The sequence below is a fragment of the Arachis hypogaea genome, chromosome 6 (genome assembly GCF_003086295.3).
Source record: "Arachis hypogaea cultivar Tifrunner chromosome 6, arahy.Tifrunner.gnm2.J5K5, whole genome shotgun sequence".
NCBI lineage: Eukaryota > Viridiplantae > Streptophyta > Magnoliopsida > Fabales > Fabaceae > Arachis > Arachis hypogaea.
Window position 1 is genome coordinate 6,819,925 of NC_092041.1, and position 18,684 is coordinate 6,838,608.

An 18,684-nucleotide genomic window follows, 5' to 3' on the forward strand; every position below is an offset into this window, starting at 1 on the left:
AAAATAAATTAGTGAGAAAAATATTATTATTTAATATTAATTATTTTATTTTATTTAAAAATCAATAAAATCAGTTGGTAAAAAGCAAAAAAAAACTTGTCTTCTCATATTTTTATTACTTAATCCTTATTATACTTCATCCCGTCATCCACCATTTTTCTTTTTCTTTCTTAATTTGTTTAACGCGAAAAATTGAGAAGGGTGAAAATTCAAGTACTTAACGTGAAATTAATAGTCGAAAAAGATTAGATAAAAATTTAGTCAAATCAATTAAATTATCTAATAACTTTTAATTATTATTTTACATAAAATTGACTGCAATTGAATTTTTACCAATAAAAAATAAAAAAAAAGAGTAATGCTAAGAGTCATTATATTTTATAATTTATAATCACTAATTAATTATTATTAATATTTTTATTTAATAGTATAAAATTATATTTAATAATATAAAATTATACATATTTTTAATAATTAAATATTACCTAAATTTAAAAAAAAATGCTGATGATTGAGACCTTCTCAAAAACAAACTTGTCGTGCATGGATTTGTACCACAAATTTTAGTTACCAATAAAATTGAAAATTTTGTCTCTGTTAATTACATATCTCTCTCTCTCTCTCTCTCTCTGCATCTGCGATATGCAACAAGCAAACTAAACCGGTAAACCCCTTCACCCTTTGAGGCTGAGGCTTAAAGGTTCACACTGATTGTGAGTGAACCCGCCAAATGGTTTCTGCTGCTACAATTTCATCTCAAAATGGACGCCAATGAAGCCAGAATCTTGCTCGGTTTCCCACCTAATACACGTCCCACCACCTCCCAGGTTTGATACAAAATCCTTCCTTTTTCTACTAGCTACTGCTTAGGGTTTCCAATTCAATCCTTCAATTGCGATTGCCAATTCAAACTTTCCTCTTTCCATAAATTCATTTTGCGTTTTTTATGCTTACCCAGTTCTTATTATTAGCTCCGGTACTTGTTTCTCTGATTCCCAGCGGTTTAGTTTGTTTGATTCGTTGGATTTGGTATCTTCATAATGCATAATCTTTGAACGTTAATCAGTCTTTTTTAAAAGTTAAAAAAATTAAAGGAAAAAAAAAGGAGCTTGATCAGATTACTCTGCTTCTGCCCTCGTTTTATTTGTGAAAATTCTGACTCTTCTTTTGTTTAGGTCAAATCAGCTTACAAGAAGAAAGTTTGGGAATCTCACCCTGACCTATTCCCAACTCATGAAAAGCCTCTTGCGGAATCTAAGTTTAAACTGGTGAGCATTTCAGTTCTATAACATGTATGCAACTTTCAAGGGAATTTTGGATGGTGTGTGCATTTTTATAACTAGCTGTGAATTTGTTGGTGCCTTTATATACTTTATTTGAAGTTAGACTACAATATAAGCCTACTACTTCAGTGTGTTAACATAGCAGATAGCAGAACATGCTCTCTTTATAGACTGATACATGAGTCTGTTATTTTGTAGATAAGATAATAACATCCAGTTTCCTTTATGGCCTCCTATGTCACGACTCATGAATGGAGTTCATAGTCATATTATTTATTCCTTAAACAAAGGATCAAAAAATCTCATTTGAATTGGATTTTCCCCCCACCCAATTCTTTCTCTAGGCATTGGCAAGGAACGCCAAAATCTACCCTTGTTTTTTGGGTGTTAAATTAAATTGAACTGAGAGTTGTTTTTTCTCAAGTTGGATGGTCCTTCCTTTAGCCATTCTTATATCCACATTCCCTGGCTGGTAAATTAAAAGATTAACTGAACATTTTTTACCCCTGCAGATTTCGGAAGCATACGCATGCTTGCTATCTGGTAAATTTCGAGATCCCTTGACTCATAGTTTATTCATTCCAGAGTCCCTTTTTAGACTTTTGTTTGAAAATTTAAAATGATGTACTTATAGCATTCTAAGGTGGCCTACCCTATGCTCAAAATTCAGAATTAGTGTTTTGCTTGAGACTTGGAGTATATAACCAGATTATGGGAAATGAAAATTTGCAGAAACTCATTATTTTAGATCATGTCAGTAGTATTCTGGGAAGGATCAGCTTTCCCAGACAGTTTTCATGGTTCCCATAATTCCATAAATGTACATTAAAATGCTGCTATTGACCGACTGCGAAGCAAATATGCTCACATGTATTTTTCTGCATATTTCATTATTTTGCCTCCATCCTTACAGAATTTTAACTTGAATGTAACCGTTGACTTGTTATTCTAGTGTAGCCTGGCAATTCAAACTTGTATTCTTCTGTTTCTTTTGTCTTATTCGATGGATTTGTTGATTTATCTCCCTTGAAAAATACCTCGAGAGTGTAAGAGTTTTAACAAAATTAGCAACTTCATTCGTGTGTAACTGTGTATTAGTCTTTCTGAACAAAATTCCTGAAACAGGTGGGAGAGGAGGAATTTCAGACTCTGGTAAATGTTTCTCCCAAATCCCTTTGGAATATGACTTAAACTTGTTCTGTTCACTTTCCTTTTTTCCTTAATTTTATTTGGCATATTTTCTGTACAGTTCAGTATTCACGAGTTGTTAGAACTGGAGTCCCTAGGGGTCAAGGAGGAAGTAAAAACCATGCTCTGATTAAAGTTCCCTTCATTTGTATCATTCTGGGAACTGTTGCACTTGGAGGTTTCAATGCTTCAAGGTGATATGACAATTGACAACCAATCATATGGCAGATTCATTTTCAGTTCTGGTTTTATTTACAAATAAAGTATGTTGTTTGTTCATTGACACAACACATCCTTTTCTGCTAATGTTTTGCAGGGCTTACAAAAAACAAAAGGAAGAATACCCATCACACAATCCATTTCTACCTTGATGGAGTCTTAAGTTGGAATGCAAACCATTTTCTTGATGTTTGATTCCTTCAAGTGATATATTTTGCTGTAATAAGGGGGCAATGTTGTAGTATATATGATATATAATACATTCAAACCATAGCTATTCGTGAATGTAAGTGAAAGTGAATCAAATAAAGTTATGTAATTATAATTGATTGTGTTTCTAATCCATCTGGATTCAATTGAAGGCGATTTTTTGAAAGTGAAGCTAGTCTGCATATTTTTCTTAAACAATTTATTTAGTTGAGTGTCTGGAAATTTGGATGGTGACTGATGTAAGACATGCACTGATGGTTTCATTGTGATCTTTTAAGATGAGTTGTGAAATTGACTTTTGTTAATTTTATTTGTAGTGTGGATATTTTTAACTGAATATTTTGAAATATATTTTTAGTATTGCAATTTTTAAATAAAGGTAAAGTATATTGTTTATTCTGAAGTTTGACAAAAGTTTTAAAAAAATCTTTAAGTTTTATTTTGTTTAAATTTTGTCCCCAAAATTTTTTATTTGTATTAAATATATCCCAGGTGGCTAATTTTTTAAAAAATTTAAGACTAATTCAACAACAATTTCATAAGAACAACCCTCAACACAAGCAAATCAAGCATAATTTTCATGCGTTATTGTTAAATTGGTCTTAACTTTTTTGAAAATTTAGCCGTTAATGGTATATTTGATGCAAATCGAAAATTTTTGGGACAAAATTGAAACAAAATAAAATTTAGGGATATTTTTAAAACTTTTGCCAAACTTCAATGACAAAAAGTACACTTTACCCTTTAAATAACAATTAACACACAACAATATCGTCTATTTGCTTTCTTTGTTTCACTTTTTATTTTTGGGCAGTGTTCATACCTGATCCATAATTTACTCAGGCCTAAAATGATTAGAAGTCCAGTCTACAGAGCAAGATTCCAAATCACACTTTGAGACCTATCCAACCTCATAAAAGTCGGTCCACGCGGCGACAACTTGGCCCGACTTATTCAAATAAGATGAATCCCAACCAACTCCTACAATCTCTCCTACTCATCTAAAAAGGAGATCTTAATAACCTCACCGATAAAAGGGAGTAACAAATCCATCATTAAACCTACCCCTATCTCTACACTTATAAATATCCTTACACCCTTAGATATTTTTCGAACTTCAATCTACTAAAAACTTGCCTTAAACTCACGCTAACTTATGCATTGGAGTCCCTTGCAAGTACCACTCCCACCTCCCCACGAAGAACTCGGACGGCTTTATCCCTGCAGGAGAAGACATCAGACACTGCACTCAAAGGCGTCTGGATCTCGCATCCAAGCCCAAATCACCCTGGTTCTAGGTAAGCCTCGAAACATTGGCGCCATTGTCGAGTACTTGAAAATCAAGACCATATGATAGGGGACGACATCCCAGAAGATGGGCACACGGCTTCCGATTACGAAACCCTAGAAGAAGAGCAATATAATGATGAGCGAGCATTAGTCATACCCCCTCGAATTGATAAAGGGAAAGGTGTTGCCAAAGACACACATCCGTCAAAATTCGGAAGGACACAGGATAAGCTCAAAAGCAGAAGTTCATCGACCTGAAGGATCTGGCCCAAGAGATCCCACAGAAATTATAGGATTTGTCCACGAACATCAAAGTCGGTTAGAACAACTCGAGTAGGAGCTAGAGCGACAAAGAGAGTTTGAAAGAGCCCTGGAAAGGGAGGTACGTCGGTGAAGGACATTAGAAGAAAAACTCTTGAAACTGGAATTCGAGCTGCTCGAGAAGAGACGCCTCTAGCAGGAGAAGATTCATTCATAGAATAAATCATGCGGGACAAAGTTCCTCGAAACTTTAAAAGGCCAGACATGGACGTCTATGATGGAAAGATCGACCCGAGACATCATCTGAGTAATTTCAAAAGTCGTATGTATTTGACAGACACGTCAGATACAACTCGCTGCAAAATTTTCTCAACTACGTTAACCAAGGAGACAATAAAATGGTTTGACAATCCACCACTTAAATCGGTCACCTGCTTTGACGATTTGGCAAAAAATTTCCTTACATGATTTTCATCCAAAAAGATAAGTTTAAACATGTTCCAACCATCTTAGGAGTAAAGCAAGAAATCGAAATATCTCTACGGGTCTATATGAAAAGATTCAACAAGACGTGTTTGGAGATTCAAAACCTATCCACCGAAGTAATCATTATGGGACTAGTTAATGACCTTAAAGAAGCTCCATTTTCTCAGTCCATATCAAAGAGGTACCTGACCTCTTTGTACAAGGTGCAAAAGCGAACTAAAAAGTATAACAACATGAAAGAAACTGCTCGATTAAGAGAGCCTGCCCCAAGACAACATAATCAATATCCAACTCGAGACAAAGAGAAAAAACTAAAGAAAAAGGAAGAATACAGCTCGGACAAAACTCGAAGGCATCACAACTATACCCCCATTGCGAGTATCCCTTGTGGATGTCTATACTGAGATGTGCCACACAGAAAAGATTCCACCTCCCAAATAAATTAAAAACAAAAAAGATAAAAGTCGGTCAAAATACTGCGAGTACCATAAAATCTACAACAATTCCACCAATGATTGTTATGATTTAAAAAATGTGATTAAAAAATTTGTTAGGGAAAGTCAGTTGGATAGGTATTTAGCAGAGAGGCTGGACGATCTGAGCAAGAGGAAAAGAGATGAAGAAGAGAGGGTTTGGCAATATCGGCCACCACGAATCTATGAGAGACACATCCACATGATTGCTATAAGATTTACGGGGGGATCAACAAAATCATTCTGCAAGAGACATTTGAAAGAGGTATACCAGGTCGGCGAAAAAGCTGAAACGCCCGATCTGCCTGCTATCACCTTCACAAAAGAAGATGCCCACATAAGAATAGCCATCATCCATCACTAATAACACAAAATATTAATTGTTAATGATGACTAGACCACCGAGCCGAATTCGGATAACCCAAGCCATGGACTAGACCCGACTCGAAATAATGACCAGGTCTATTTTTGAGACCCTTACCCGACCCTAGACCCAGTAAAATCACACCAAATTAGTTCCTGAAAAGTTCGGGTCTGGGCCTGACCACGAACACCCTAGTTCTATATATACATACAAAGACGTATTTTAAAAATGGAATAGTGAACAATGGTGATGTGAGAAGCAACTTGAAAAAAAAAATTGAATGTGAAAGCGACAATTTGAGATGGGCAGCACTTAATCGTCTAAACTACAATTTTCTATAACCATTTGAGACTACCAACATAGTTTGGTATATAGAGGGAAATATCATCTTTTCATCCCACTAACTTTCTATTTTTCATAAAAAAAAAAGAAAAAAAGAAAAAAAAAGGGAACATCTTCCTAACCTCAGATATTTGGTTCAACTCCGATGCTACACAATTGGGTTAACCTAATAAAAGCAAAATTTGATCAACGGCATATTTATATTCATAATATGTATGCCGTCCCTGCGTCTTCGGTTTTCCACAGATTTTCAAAGAAACCTCACATTGATCATTTGATCTATCCAACCTTCTTTCCTTCCATTAACTATATGTATGAATGTATCTGTGTGTATGTGTATGCAACCATTGACGTTAAGCAGATTTTGATCTGGTTTAACACCAGAACCAGGAGAACTACTCTCTGCAACATCTCAACTCTGCTCAAGTGTAATAGTAATCGGCTGCCACTCCCCGGAATGGTTATGTATAATCCACTTCTTGACCGAGATTATCATCTCCAGAATCTTAAGTACATCACCTAAAACCTCCTTCTCCATGCATGATCTCCTAAGAATAAGCGATGCTTCATATCTAACAAAAACGAAAATAGTATAAATATATTAGTAATAAAGCTTTCTCCAAGAAGGTAAAAAAACAAAGTGCACAACTAGGGCATATCATTTTATGTAAAGTAGTGGAGAATTATGGGACAAAAAATAAATCCGCTTGGTTTCCGACTTGGTACAACTCAAAGTCATGATTCTCTTTGGTTTGCGCTATATTCATCACCGTAGGAATCGGGTTCAAGCTTTCCCCAGCCCCTTCTCATCAATGGACTCCTGATGTATACGAAGGAGTGCGGTAAGGTCAAGAAAATTTACAAATATCTACCTGCAACGGGATGCCAAAATTGACGATTTTCCAGTTGGTGAAGAAAGGAATTGCTGTATTCTAGCCCATGTTGCGTCTGAGAAATCATTAGGATAACCACCTATTGGGTTCACACACTTCCAGAGTTTCCCATTTTTGTTAACATAAAAATTCAATGAACCTATGCTTTGTTTTACTACCATTCCGTGCTCTATTGCACAATCTAAAGCCTTCCTGGCATCGATTGTCTGATATCTCACATCTCCATATCGAATGCAATCAGAAATATTTCCGTGAGTAGGCATAACCTTTTCAGTCTTCAGGGTGTCTAAAGTTAACAGAATGCAGCCTATAAGATGTTGGTCGTACTCAGAAGGTGGTCGTAGAAATTTAGCTCCCCAGATATCGCTAGAACTGGTATTAGGGATGAAGCTGGACAAAGAAGTGTTAGACTGTTCACAATTACGAGAAGACCCCTTGTCCACATTCTCATAACACGATGCTTGACTGGCATGTGGATTATGCTCTGTTGATGTAGTTAAGCTGACAACATTAGGCGACTGACTAGTACTTATTCTATAATCTTGTCTAGATTCCTGATGATCATGGAGGTTGTTTTGCCTCAAAAAGCTATTCTGTGAATCATGAGGAATTCCACCACTAGAGTTACTACCACTGCTTTTTGAGTGATCTTGGTGGCTTGGAAGACTAAGTGCAGAACTAATAGTTGCGATGTTGGGCTTATTACAAAAGAATTCATGGGGAGCCCTGGGAAACAACTTTGCCTGTGGAAGTTCCGGATTAGAGCAATGATTGTTCTTAGTCTTACTCTCTGGAAATTGGCTTGCATCGCAGTTGGTGTATTTTTCTTTGAATCTTGGTTGAGATGGTTCAGAAACACGGTTTTGAACCGTTTCAGAACTAAAGCTTTGGGTATTACTTGCAATGTTTGACGAGCTGCCACTGGATAGTGGTGGCCCACCGGCAGAAAGGCTAGTCCAGAGCCACACACTCCTAGCAGCAGCAGTGAGGGACACCGAAGCTTTTAGTGGTTGAGCGAGAAGAATGTTGTACCTTCTCATGCGCAGCTGATGCAGGGCATTCGAGAAGTCCCTATCTCCGGAAATAAGCAAATAATTCGCAGGAGCAGGGTTGTCCACCGCCCAGAATAACATATCAACTAAAATCTTCTTGTCACTTGCATCTTTCACACCTAGAATGAAACCAAACCAAACCAAACCTCTCACACAATCCAAAACCGAATAAAAAACAATCCACACACCATGCACCCTTAATCATACTAAACATTAACAAGTCACATTCCATGCTCAAGAAGTATATAATTCAATACACAACATCGGCATTACTCCAAATACCTCTTCAACAGAGAATATAAACAAATCTTTCAGTTTGAAATATTTTCTATATCGCGTATGACACGTTGAAGATATAACAAGAAAAAGATTACATATATCTGTATCAAGAAAATGGAGGCTAGGGTTTAACGAAGTGGAAGCAATGAGGCGTACCTGCGGGAACGTGGTTGAGGGAGATGCCGGTGCTGGAGAGCGCGTGCTGCACGGACGATGGAATGCGTTTGGTGTCGCCGTACGCTGAGATGGAGACGGGGCCGCAGTAGTTCATGCGAACCAGTGCGGAGCTGATGTTCTTTGCGATCGAATGCGCGTCGCAGCCACGAGACACAGGGCAGTTCTCTATGTCCCACCACACTGATACCTTGGCCGACGAATACTGCATTTCAGCCTCCTTGAGCGACCGAGCCAGCACGGTGCCTTTGGAGGTGGTGGCCTCAGCAGTCATTGGCGCGGTTCCTTTCTTTTCTGAGGGATTAACCGCTTAATAGAGCTGTCATTTTACTAACGTTGACGGTAAGAATTTAAATTTGTACCGTATTCCACACCGTTAGTTATTGGTTTTTCTTGGGTTTTTGATTTTTAAACACCATTAGTTATTGTTTGAACTTTGAAGTTGACTCTTTTACCTACTTAAAAATGTATTTTAAAATAAAAAAGTTAAAGAATTACTTTTACTAATATTGACTAATGTGACAATATTGGTAAAAATAAATTTTGTATATTCAATGCTTGAAAAATAATTAAAAAAATTATTTATTTAGATTATAAAGCTAAAAAAATTATACTTTTAATATATTAAAAATTAAACTCATTAAATGTTTAAATAGATAATATTAAAAAATAACTTTAATATGAGAAATGTTAGAAAATTAACATTTTTAGTAGAAAAAACATTAGCCATTATTAACGCAAACGCAAGACAAATATAAAGAGAAAAAAAAAAATATTTTGACCAGCATTTTTCTTAAAGTATTATCAACCTACAATGTCATGCACTGAAATTTGAAAGTCTAGAGAAATTTTTTGGTTAAAAAAAGAGAAACTTTAAAACCAACAATAAGTTAGGGTACTTTCAATGACAAAGTAAACTGAAAAAAATAAAGTAGATTAAAATATTGGCTGTAACTGCTAACTCAATAATCATCAATTAGAGTCATGAGATCCATTGGGAATTGGAACCAATAGTCAAATCAAGCCTATACAAGAATCAATCATTTGACTAATGAATACTTTGAACATAAAAAATATTCAACTCTGCTAAAAGAATATGTATAGTTCTTCCGCTTTGTTTTCTCTCTTCTCTGTTACCTTTCTCTTGGAAGGAGGCGTGTATGATCTTTTGCGTGTATGATTTGGTTTCTCTGCGCTCTTCCAAGATGAGATATCAATTTGCCTCTAAACCCTAAGATGACATGATCTTTGCCTCAAAGCTAGATTGCTGCTAAGCTGGCTTTCTTCCAAGATGCGGATGAGATATCCGTTTAGACGACATTAAAGGTGCTTCTTCGTCAAAATCATTATCATAAACAGAATCATTCCATGAGGTCCTGTCTTTGCTGTTCAAACCGTCATCTGCCTTTTTCTCGCTTAGGAGTAGGTCCTCCTGTATTTATTCAGAAAGGCAAAGAACAAACAGTTGAATAAACAAATATTCTTCGTTAAAGGATGAGATAGAACCTAGGTAGAGAAAATCAACATTTTAAGTAAAATTGTGAAAGTAAATTAAACACGTAAAACATGAAATCATAACAAGACTTAAATCGTAAACTTAATTGATTCATTCAAAACCTTAATATTAAAAGATTTTATAAGTTACATCGAAATTTTAGTTATTATGGATAGAACTTGTTCAATTTCCTCACTCCTAACTTCGTCAAAGCAAACACCTTAATATTCTGATAATTCACAGAATATAGAGAAATACCTAGTAGTTTTTTTAACCAAGACAACAAAACCAGGGACAGTTAAATCTCCCATATTTCATTGATCTGAAAGAAAAAAAAAACACAATGGCTGACCTTAGCTGAGTCATCTTGAATACTTTGGGGAGGAGGTTGAGATATGCGTACTTCATTGAGCTTCAGGTAGTTATAAAAAACAACACCACTTAGAGCTGCACATTCAAAAGTAATTCGCTAATGAGACACAAAATAGAAATCTGTTGATAACATGAAATTTAAATTACTATCATCTGTTTTCTACAAAGAAGCATTTACCTATAGCATAACCAATGATATTAAGCGGAGTAATCTTTGATTCAGGAAATAAGACAGTTGAAAGACTTATAAGTATCCAGTCTTTCAAAACCCCAGCCACTCGAATAGTTACTGCTCCGGTTCTACCAATCACCACAAATGTTGACAGATTCAATGCCAGAGCACAAAGAGCGTTTGTAAAAAAAATCCAGAAGTCAAACTGCAGATGTGGATCTTCCATCTCAGGCTTCTCAAGGATATACCATGGGATAAAAAGAAATCCAAAGCTGCATAGAATGTGATCATTACTCAGCAAGAAGTTATTTACAACTCGCATTCCCAGATCAATATGAGTGCATCATAAAGTAACATTCAACCAGGATCCAACACAGAATAAGCAGAGAAGTTTTTTACAATTTCACAGACGTTTCTGCAGAAGCTAATGACTGAGATTAACATAAAAGCAATAATATCTCCTTCAGTTGAAAAATTTAGTAAAAGTTGCAATTATTACATATAAAAAACAACACAAGCATTCCACAGAGCAAAATGTTATATTTCTATTTTTCCTCCCACATACAATTAGTGGTATATGGGCATTCCAATATACCAGAAAATAAACTACCTGCAGGGTGCTATGTAATACAAGCTTGTAATTGGGTTTAGTGTCAAGCCCTTCTTCTGGAGAAGAACTTGAGTTAAGACCAGCCTCAAAGCTTCAGCAATTATTCCTGTGACCTGGTAAAGTGTACCAAGCACATTAAAATGAATTTCCCCATAGGAGGAAATGACTACTCCAAAGCTGATCAGCACCATGTTCGTGAATACATCACACCTTAATTTCTCAGTCCCACAGCCAACAGCCGTGAGAAATGTTGCCACTGGCACTGTAAATTTAAAGTTTAGTAAAAAAGAAGAAAGAAAGAGGATCATCCATTAGGGGAAGGTATTTTCAAGGAGAGAAAAATAGAAATTAACTTACTCAGGGCCTTAAGCATCTGGATGAAGGCCACAGAAATGTATAAATATGCCGTGTTCCCAAACCTAAATAGACAATGAAGTAATCAAGCCAATATATACAATAAACTAAGCAATGAAGTCTACAATGTGACAGCAAGCTTATCAAATAGATAGTTTAAATGTTTAATGATATTTTAACTTCAAAAATTGTTTAATTTATGATGAATCAACTACAGTCAATAGAATGAAATACAGAATTGAATATGGGGACCACTAAGGTGCAAACACACCCACATCACAACCTATAAGTGGCTTTTGGTCAAATTACATCTTCACGCCCAGACATATTGCTTACCACAGACTTGCTGCAAAGAAGGCGCTTATAGGGACCACACAAGTAGCATATCTGTAAAACAGACATTTTGTTGAAGCCAAAAATATTAATAGAAATGTGAAACATGATGTGTGTAGAAGTCTTACATATTAAATGTCATTTTAACCGGTGATACAACCTGCACCAGTGAAGTGGGAGGGAAAAAGCGAAGAAAAATATTTAGTTAATTCTGTTAGATTCTCAATAATGCATGTTAAGAATTTAGCAGCAATGTTTGAACAAAATAACATAAACAGGGAATAAAGAGAAAGGTAGTCATAACTATGACATTACAAGCTCCAACAAATTCATACCTTAAGAACACGAATAAGCAAAAAGGACACTGAACCAGAAAAGGCCATATGGATCATAGTGAGCGTTATTGGAAATGGAAAATTAAAGTGCAATGTGGAGAGGAGCCACTGCAAGAAACCAAAGATCATTGTAAAAGGAAATCGAGTTGAGCAGAATATATTACAGTAAGAAGATAAATAACCAAAAATAAATAAATGGAAGAATTTATCAGGCATATCAGCAATCCCTTGCCTTGTTGTACAGAATAACTCCCGATGAAAGAGATATGTAAAGTAGAAGGTAGACGTAGGTCAGCACATGCTGCCTAGTCATCATTGGCATTACTGCCATACCTACCCTGCAAAACCCAATGCAATCTATTATGTCAAGCATATTTAGACAAAACAAAGCTAGTCATTGATCCCTGCTTATTATCAGTATGATGAAATGAACTTCATTAAGCAATCATTCTTCTTCAAAGACCCATGTAAATATAAATTGAATGAGGTACAACCCATTGGTCAGACAAACCCTTAATTCCCCCTCAGATTTCCAATAGATTAGTCCTTGTTCTGCCAAGTTGAGGGATACCATGAGAAATCAAATAACTTGTATGAGGGAAAAAATGGAGAAAGTAAAACTTACTAAACCCAGCTAAAGTAGTTTTCCCGTTTTCAAGACTCTATTGGAATCAAGCAATCATTAGTAATATCTTCTACACTTGAACTTATAACTATTTCCAAAAATAAATAACATTTTTATTTTTAGTTTTTTTGAATCCATAGCTAGCAGTCTAGCACATATTTCAATTGAAACTTTCCCTTTCATACTCCTTTCTACCGGATACGAGATATGAAAATAGACTCTGGAATGAATATTACTTACATGCACCTCAATATCAGAATCCGCAGGATCACTAGGTTAATTGAAAAAGCAAGGAAAATCAATCAACTATAGTGCATTACTCAAATTTGGAAGAGTAGAATCCAGAGTGCACATTGCTTATCTATATAAATTTGGAGCCATTGTTTGCTTTTACGAAATTCAGAGCAAGCAAAGCATCAAGTGGAAATTTTGTAGGATCAAAATGCCGTAGAACTAAAACTAGGACGAGAGCACTGTTGGATTCGTTATGTGTGTGAAGAGTCAAGTATATTCAGATTTCAGACGCACAGTTTTGATTCAATGTGAGAATGTGAGAATATCAAATTCACTGACACTGTGGGCATCAATGAGAAGAAATCGAACGAAAATCAAACAATAAATATTTATTAATAAAGGTAAATTAAAAAAATATAATAATCATAATAACAATAATAATAATAAATGAGAGAGAGAGAGAGAGAGAGAGAGAGGGGAGGGAGAGACGTTTTACCTGCTAAACTGATCTGGAAAACAGAATCGGGGGAATGAAGAGAAAGGGACACGAAAGATGGAATGTGTTTGAGAATGAGAGTGCAGAGTGCAAGCGCAAACTTACAAAAACCGGGAAGAGCAGCCGAGAAATCCGATACTTTGTCCCTCACGTACAAAGGGGACAGATTTTTATTTTTGATTTTTTGTTAAAATTTAAAAGTGCCTAAAAAATAAATTCTGTTTCAAAACATGCTGCATGTTAATAATTTTGAAAACAAATAACTATATATATTTTTTTAAAGATTAATTTTGATACTTGGATAATACAAAAAATCTCTATCTCCAATTCTCCATCTCCAAGGAAAGGGAGGTCAGAGGTGTCATGTCTTGGTGTCTACTTTTTTTTCTCTCTCAAATGAATAAATTCTTATTCATTATTATTCATTTACTCGTTTTTTTATTTCTATTTTTAATATTACTAACAAAATTTTAATTATTGCTATTTAATTTACTAGTTTATGTAATAATTCAATTTATTATAATTCTAATCAAATCTTTTTTATATTAAATTATTTAATAATAAATACCATTTATCAATAATCAAGAATAAGGTATAAATATTACTATTTATAATTGTCAATTCAATTATTTACTACTTTCATTCTTGTTAATTATTATGCAAATTTTTTTAATAATAAATGTATTTATGCTAATTCTTGCTAATCTTTTTATTATTATTATTATTATTATTATTATTATTATTATTATTATTATTATTATTATTATTATTATTATTATAGAAATATTACCATGACTTTATAAATTTTGTTGTCTAATATTTTTTCGTAAATAAACACATGATGTTATAAATAACATAAATAACTTGCTATATTGATAAATAATTTGCTATATTGTTAACTTGCTATATCAATAAATAAATATACGATATTACAAATAATTTGCTATATTAGTAAATAAATACATGATACTATTGATAACTTGCGATACATAATATTACTAATTGGTGATTGCTATCATGAAAATTATAGGTACCGATATATTTAAAATACGGATAAATAATAATAAGTTATGTGTTATTTATTTTTTACATCAGCATTTAATTTTTTTTTTGAATATATATTAGATCACCACTTTTACTAATACACTCCTTTAATTAAATTAAAATAAAAATATATTTTTATTTAATTTTATAAAAAATCTTAAACATTCTTCTTTTATTTCATTAAACAAAAAGACCTTTTTAAATTAATCAAATTTTATATTTCAATTAATCCTAATTTTATAGTTTTAAATAATTGAAACAACAAAACAAAAACATATTAAAAGAACAAAAAATTAAAATTGTTCTTCATCTGGGTTAAACATATTAAAAAAACAAAAAACTAAAATTATTCTTTACCTGGGTTCAGAAACCCTCTCCTTCACGCCTATGAGTATTCTTCATCTTCTTCTCTCCTCTTCCTATTCTCTATTTGCTCGATCTCTCTCATCTGTCTCACTGTGCGTCGCACGCAAGATCTCTCCTCTCTTCTGATAATTAGTAACAAATTCAACTCTGATGATTTTTAGCAAAGAAAAAAAAATTAAACTCGGTGATTATTCAACAACACAGTAACAAATTCAAGATTCAATCACTAACAAATTAATTGATTACCAATTCAACATCATCTCAAAATATAGGAGAAGAGAATCTGGGAAAGGGAGAACAAAGGAAGTGATGATGCATGGACTTATAAATGGTGACTGGGTGACGAAGAGGACCCGACCCCAGAAGAGGACGAGCGACGAAGCAAGTGACGAGTGACGACCCTACAATGGTCCACAATCCACGGTGACTCGCGATGGCGATTACTTGAAACCAGAAGACGACGATCCGACGAGTGCTTCTGTCGCCGGTGAGGAGGAGCCCAGGAAAGACCGCGAGGCGTTGAAACGTCGGCGATGACCTCGATTGCGAGACAAGAGAGGAGAGAGGAGAGATCTTACGTGCGACGCACAGTGAAACAAATGAGAGAGATCGAGTAGAGAGAGACAGAGAGAGGATAGGAAGAGGAGAGAAGAAGATGAAGAATACTCAGAGGCGTGAAGGAGAGGGTTTCTGAACCCAGGCAAAGAACAATTTTAGTGTTTTGTTTTTTTAATATGTTTAATCCAGACGAAGAATAACTTTGATTTTTTGTTCTTTTAATATGTTTTTGTTTTGTTGTTTCAATTATTTGAAACTATAAAATTAGGATTAATTGAAATCTAAAATTTGATTAATATAAAAGAGTATTTTTGTCTAATCAAATAAAGGAAGGATGTTTAAGACTTTTTATAAAATTAAATAAAAATTATATTTTTATTTTAATTTAATTAAATGGGTGTATTAGTAAAAGTGGTGATCTAATATATATTTAAAAAAAATTAAATGCTGATGTGAAAAATAAATGACACGTAACTTGTTATTATTTGTCCATATTTTAAATATATCGATACGTATGAATTTATCATCGTACCATAGCAATCACCTTACCAATTTACCATGGTATTATAAATAACTTGCTATATTAGTAAATAAATACATGATATTATAATTATTTGAACGCACACTCATAATTATTTGGACATAATATTATAACCAAAAAAATATTAGACAAGTATATATAATAATTTTTAAACATAGCAATAAAAAAGGCGAGAATAATCATATCATTATTTTAAAAAGAATATAACTTTTATGAGTAAAGTATCGTTTTTGTCTCTTATATTTGAAATAAATTTTAAAGTTGTCCCTAACATTTTAATTGTTCTATTTAAGTCCCTAACGTTTTAAAATTGACTCAATATTGTCCTGCCGTTAGGGATTTGTTAACAGAATTTACGGCGAAACAAAATTGAGATGATTTTGAAACGTTCGGGACTTAAATAGAACGAAAACATTGGAAACAAAAACGATATATAGAAATAAATTTTAATTTTATCTTTCAATAATATTAATTTTTTACTATACATAATATTCAATTATTTTTTAATCACATATAAATAAATTACACTTAATCACGTTACTTTCATTCTAAATAAATTTATTTTTTTAATAATTTTACACTTAAAGTAATGTATTTTTTTATAAATAAATAAATTTTACACTTTCATTCTAAATAAATAATGTAATGTGATTAGAATAAAAGTGTAAAATTAAAAAAAATTATAAATAATGTGATAAAATAATGAAAGTAAAATTACATTTACAATGAAAGTATAAAATTCCTAACGGCAGGACAACATTGAGTCAATTTTGAAACGTTAGGGAAAGACAACTTTGAGACTTACACCAAACGTTGGGGACAAAAACGATTAGTGTTTATTATTAATATTATTATTCATACAATTTAAAAATTTAGAATATTTACCCATTTTTATCGCTAAAAAAATTCGAAGCAGACATTTTAGTCCCCAACTAAAATTAATTACTTGATTGGTCCCTAACAATTAACTTTGTTAGTCACTCAGGTCATTTGCTCCGTCAACTCTAATGGAGGACAAAATAGTCCCCCCTCTGTTAGGATTTGGTTGAATTAGTCTCACATTGCTTAGGATAGCAAATGGAGTGGGTGGCCTAGGTTATAAAGATGAAGCTAAGTTCTCCATTTGTTTTTGCACCAGTCAGAAACACTTTAAGCTTGTATCTGATTTTTCTTTCCCTCTATACTCTTTGATTAGAGAGTGTTGTGAGGTGTAGTTAGATATTTGCTTTGAGAGAGTGTGGGTGTACTGGGGTGCCGGTGTTAGAGAGAAAGAAGTCTATGTGTTGTAACAATTTTCACATAGTGATATTCTCTGGTTGTCATTTGACAACGGCTGTGGTTTTTTCTCCGGTAATTGGAGTTTTCACATTAAATTCTTGTGTTGTGATTGTGTCTATTTTATTTCTCTGTCAAAGGTATTTTCTCAAGGGAGAATGGTGTATTATTCCCAACAAAGTGGTATTAGAGCTTCGGTTCGGTGGGATTTATTCTTAGTATGCTCTGTGGTTGCAGCCTAGTCTGACCTTCCACATCAGAAAAGAATTTTATCCTGTAACTTGAGGTTGATCTTTAGTTGCTGTTGTTGTTGTTGGAAGGCAGTGTGACACTGTGAGAGTGCAGTTTGGAAAGGTTCTGGCTAAGGAAAGACCTGGTATTTAAATGTGTCCATTGTGACCCACCTCTCTTTCCTGGGGACCCTTCCTAGTGCACGGTCTACAGTTGAGTTATACTATTCCAGTATACGGTTGTAACAATGTCAGGATATTCAAGTGTTGTGAAGCTTGAAATAGAGAAATTTGATGGAAGAATCAATTTTGGCTTGTGACAAATACAAGTCAATGATGTGTTGATATAATCAGGTTTGCACAAGGCGTTAAAGGAGAAGATCTTTGGTTGCTCTCTCTATGAGAGAAGATGATGTTCTCTAGAAGACAAGAAGTATTCTCATGGTATTGCCGCACTGCCATGGATAAGGATAAGTTGTAGCAATCGGGTCCATAATTACACACGGGCATTGGTTGGCGTTGAGATGCAAGGTGTGTGGCGGAGTTAGGTCGATGGCTGAAGAACTTCCAGAAAAAGCCAATTTGGAAGTTGCACCATGAATTTTCAGCAAGGTTTTGATCTGTACCAAGGCGTGCTTGGAGTGGTCTAATTCCAAGTGAGTATACTTTCATGGTGGAGTATGATAGTTCTCTGAACTATGATTGTCGGTATAGACAATGGCAGCAAAGAATTGTCGGTGTTGACAATGGAAGCTAAAGATGTGTGACTATTTCAATCAATGTGGAGATTGTTAGGATTTAGTTGAATTAGTCCCACATTTCTTAGGATAGCAAATGGAGCGGGTGACCTAGGCTATAAATATGAGGCTAAGTTTTCCATTTGTTTTTGCACCAGTCAGAAACACTTTAAACTTGTATCTGATTTTTCTTTTCCTCTATACTCTTTGATTAGAGAGTGTTGTGAGGTGTAGTTAGATATTTGCTTTGAGAGAGTGTGGGTGTACTGGGTTGTCGGTGTTAGAGAGAAAGAAGTCTATGTGTTGTAACAATTTTTACATAGTGATATTCTCTAGTTGTCATTTGACAACGGCCGTGGTTTTTTCTCCGGTAATTGGAGTTTCCACGTTAAA

At 34.2% G+C, this 18,684-nt stretch overlaps 3 protein-coding genes across 4 annotated transcripts; 1 reads left to right on the plus strand and 2 right to left on the minus strand.

The window, feature by feature from the left end:
* Positions 1-524: 524 nt before the first annotated feature.
* On the plus strand, positions 525-3,066 carry LOC112695675 (uncharacterized). Its single transcript, XM_025748110.2, has 6 exons — positions 525-827; positions 1,176-1,268; positions 1,796-1,826; positions 2,409-2,435; positions 2,533-2,665; positions 2,788-3,066. Exons 1-6 carry the CDS (start codon positions 762-764, stop codon positions 2,840-2,842), a joined length of 405 nt encoding a protein of 134 aa, XP_025603895.1. The 5' UTR covers positions 525-761; the 3' UTR covers positions 2,843-3,066.
* A 3,138-nt stretch (positions 3,067-6,204) lies between these two features.
* Positions 6,205-8,911, minus strand: LOC112695676 (uncharacterized). Its single transcript, XM_025748111.3, has 3 exons — positions 8,497-8,911; positions 6,989-8,180; positions 6,205-6,688 (listed from the first exon to the last, which is right to left on the minus strand). The coding sequence occupies exons 1-3, from the start codon at positions 8,786-8,788 to the stop codon at positions 6,529-6,531; spliced, it is 1,644 nt and encodes a 547-aa protein (XP_025603896.1). The 5' UTR covers positions 8,789-8,911; the 3' UTR covers positions 6,205-6,528.
* Positions 8,912-9,432: 521 nt separating this feature from the next.
* Positions 9,433-13,682, minus strand: LOC112695677 (probable sugar phosphate/phosphate translocator At3g17430). 2 transcript variants are annotated; one of them, XM_025748114.3, is made up of 10 exons: positions 13,541-13,682; positions 12,418-12,523; positions 12,186-12,293; positions 11,979-12,010; positions 11,854-11,904; positions 11,521-11,582; positions 11,164-11,425; positions 10,560-10,825; positions 10,362-10,456; positions 9,433-9,946 (listed from the first exon to the last, which is right to left on the minus strand). In XM_025748114.3, exons 2-10 carry the CDS (start codon positions 12,514-12,516, stop codon positions 9,785-9,787), a joined length of 1,137 nt encoding a protein of 378 aa, XP_025603899.1. In that variant the 5' UTR covers positions 12,517-12,523; positions 13,541-13,682; the 3' UTR covers positions 9,433-9,784. The 2 variants fall into 2 exon arrangements, with proteins under 2 accessions (XP_025603899.1, XP_072052718.1); XM_072196617.1 differs by lacking the exon at positions 13,541-13,682 and adding an exon at positions 13,051-13,317.
* Positions 13,683-18,684: the final 5,002 nt, after the last annotated feature.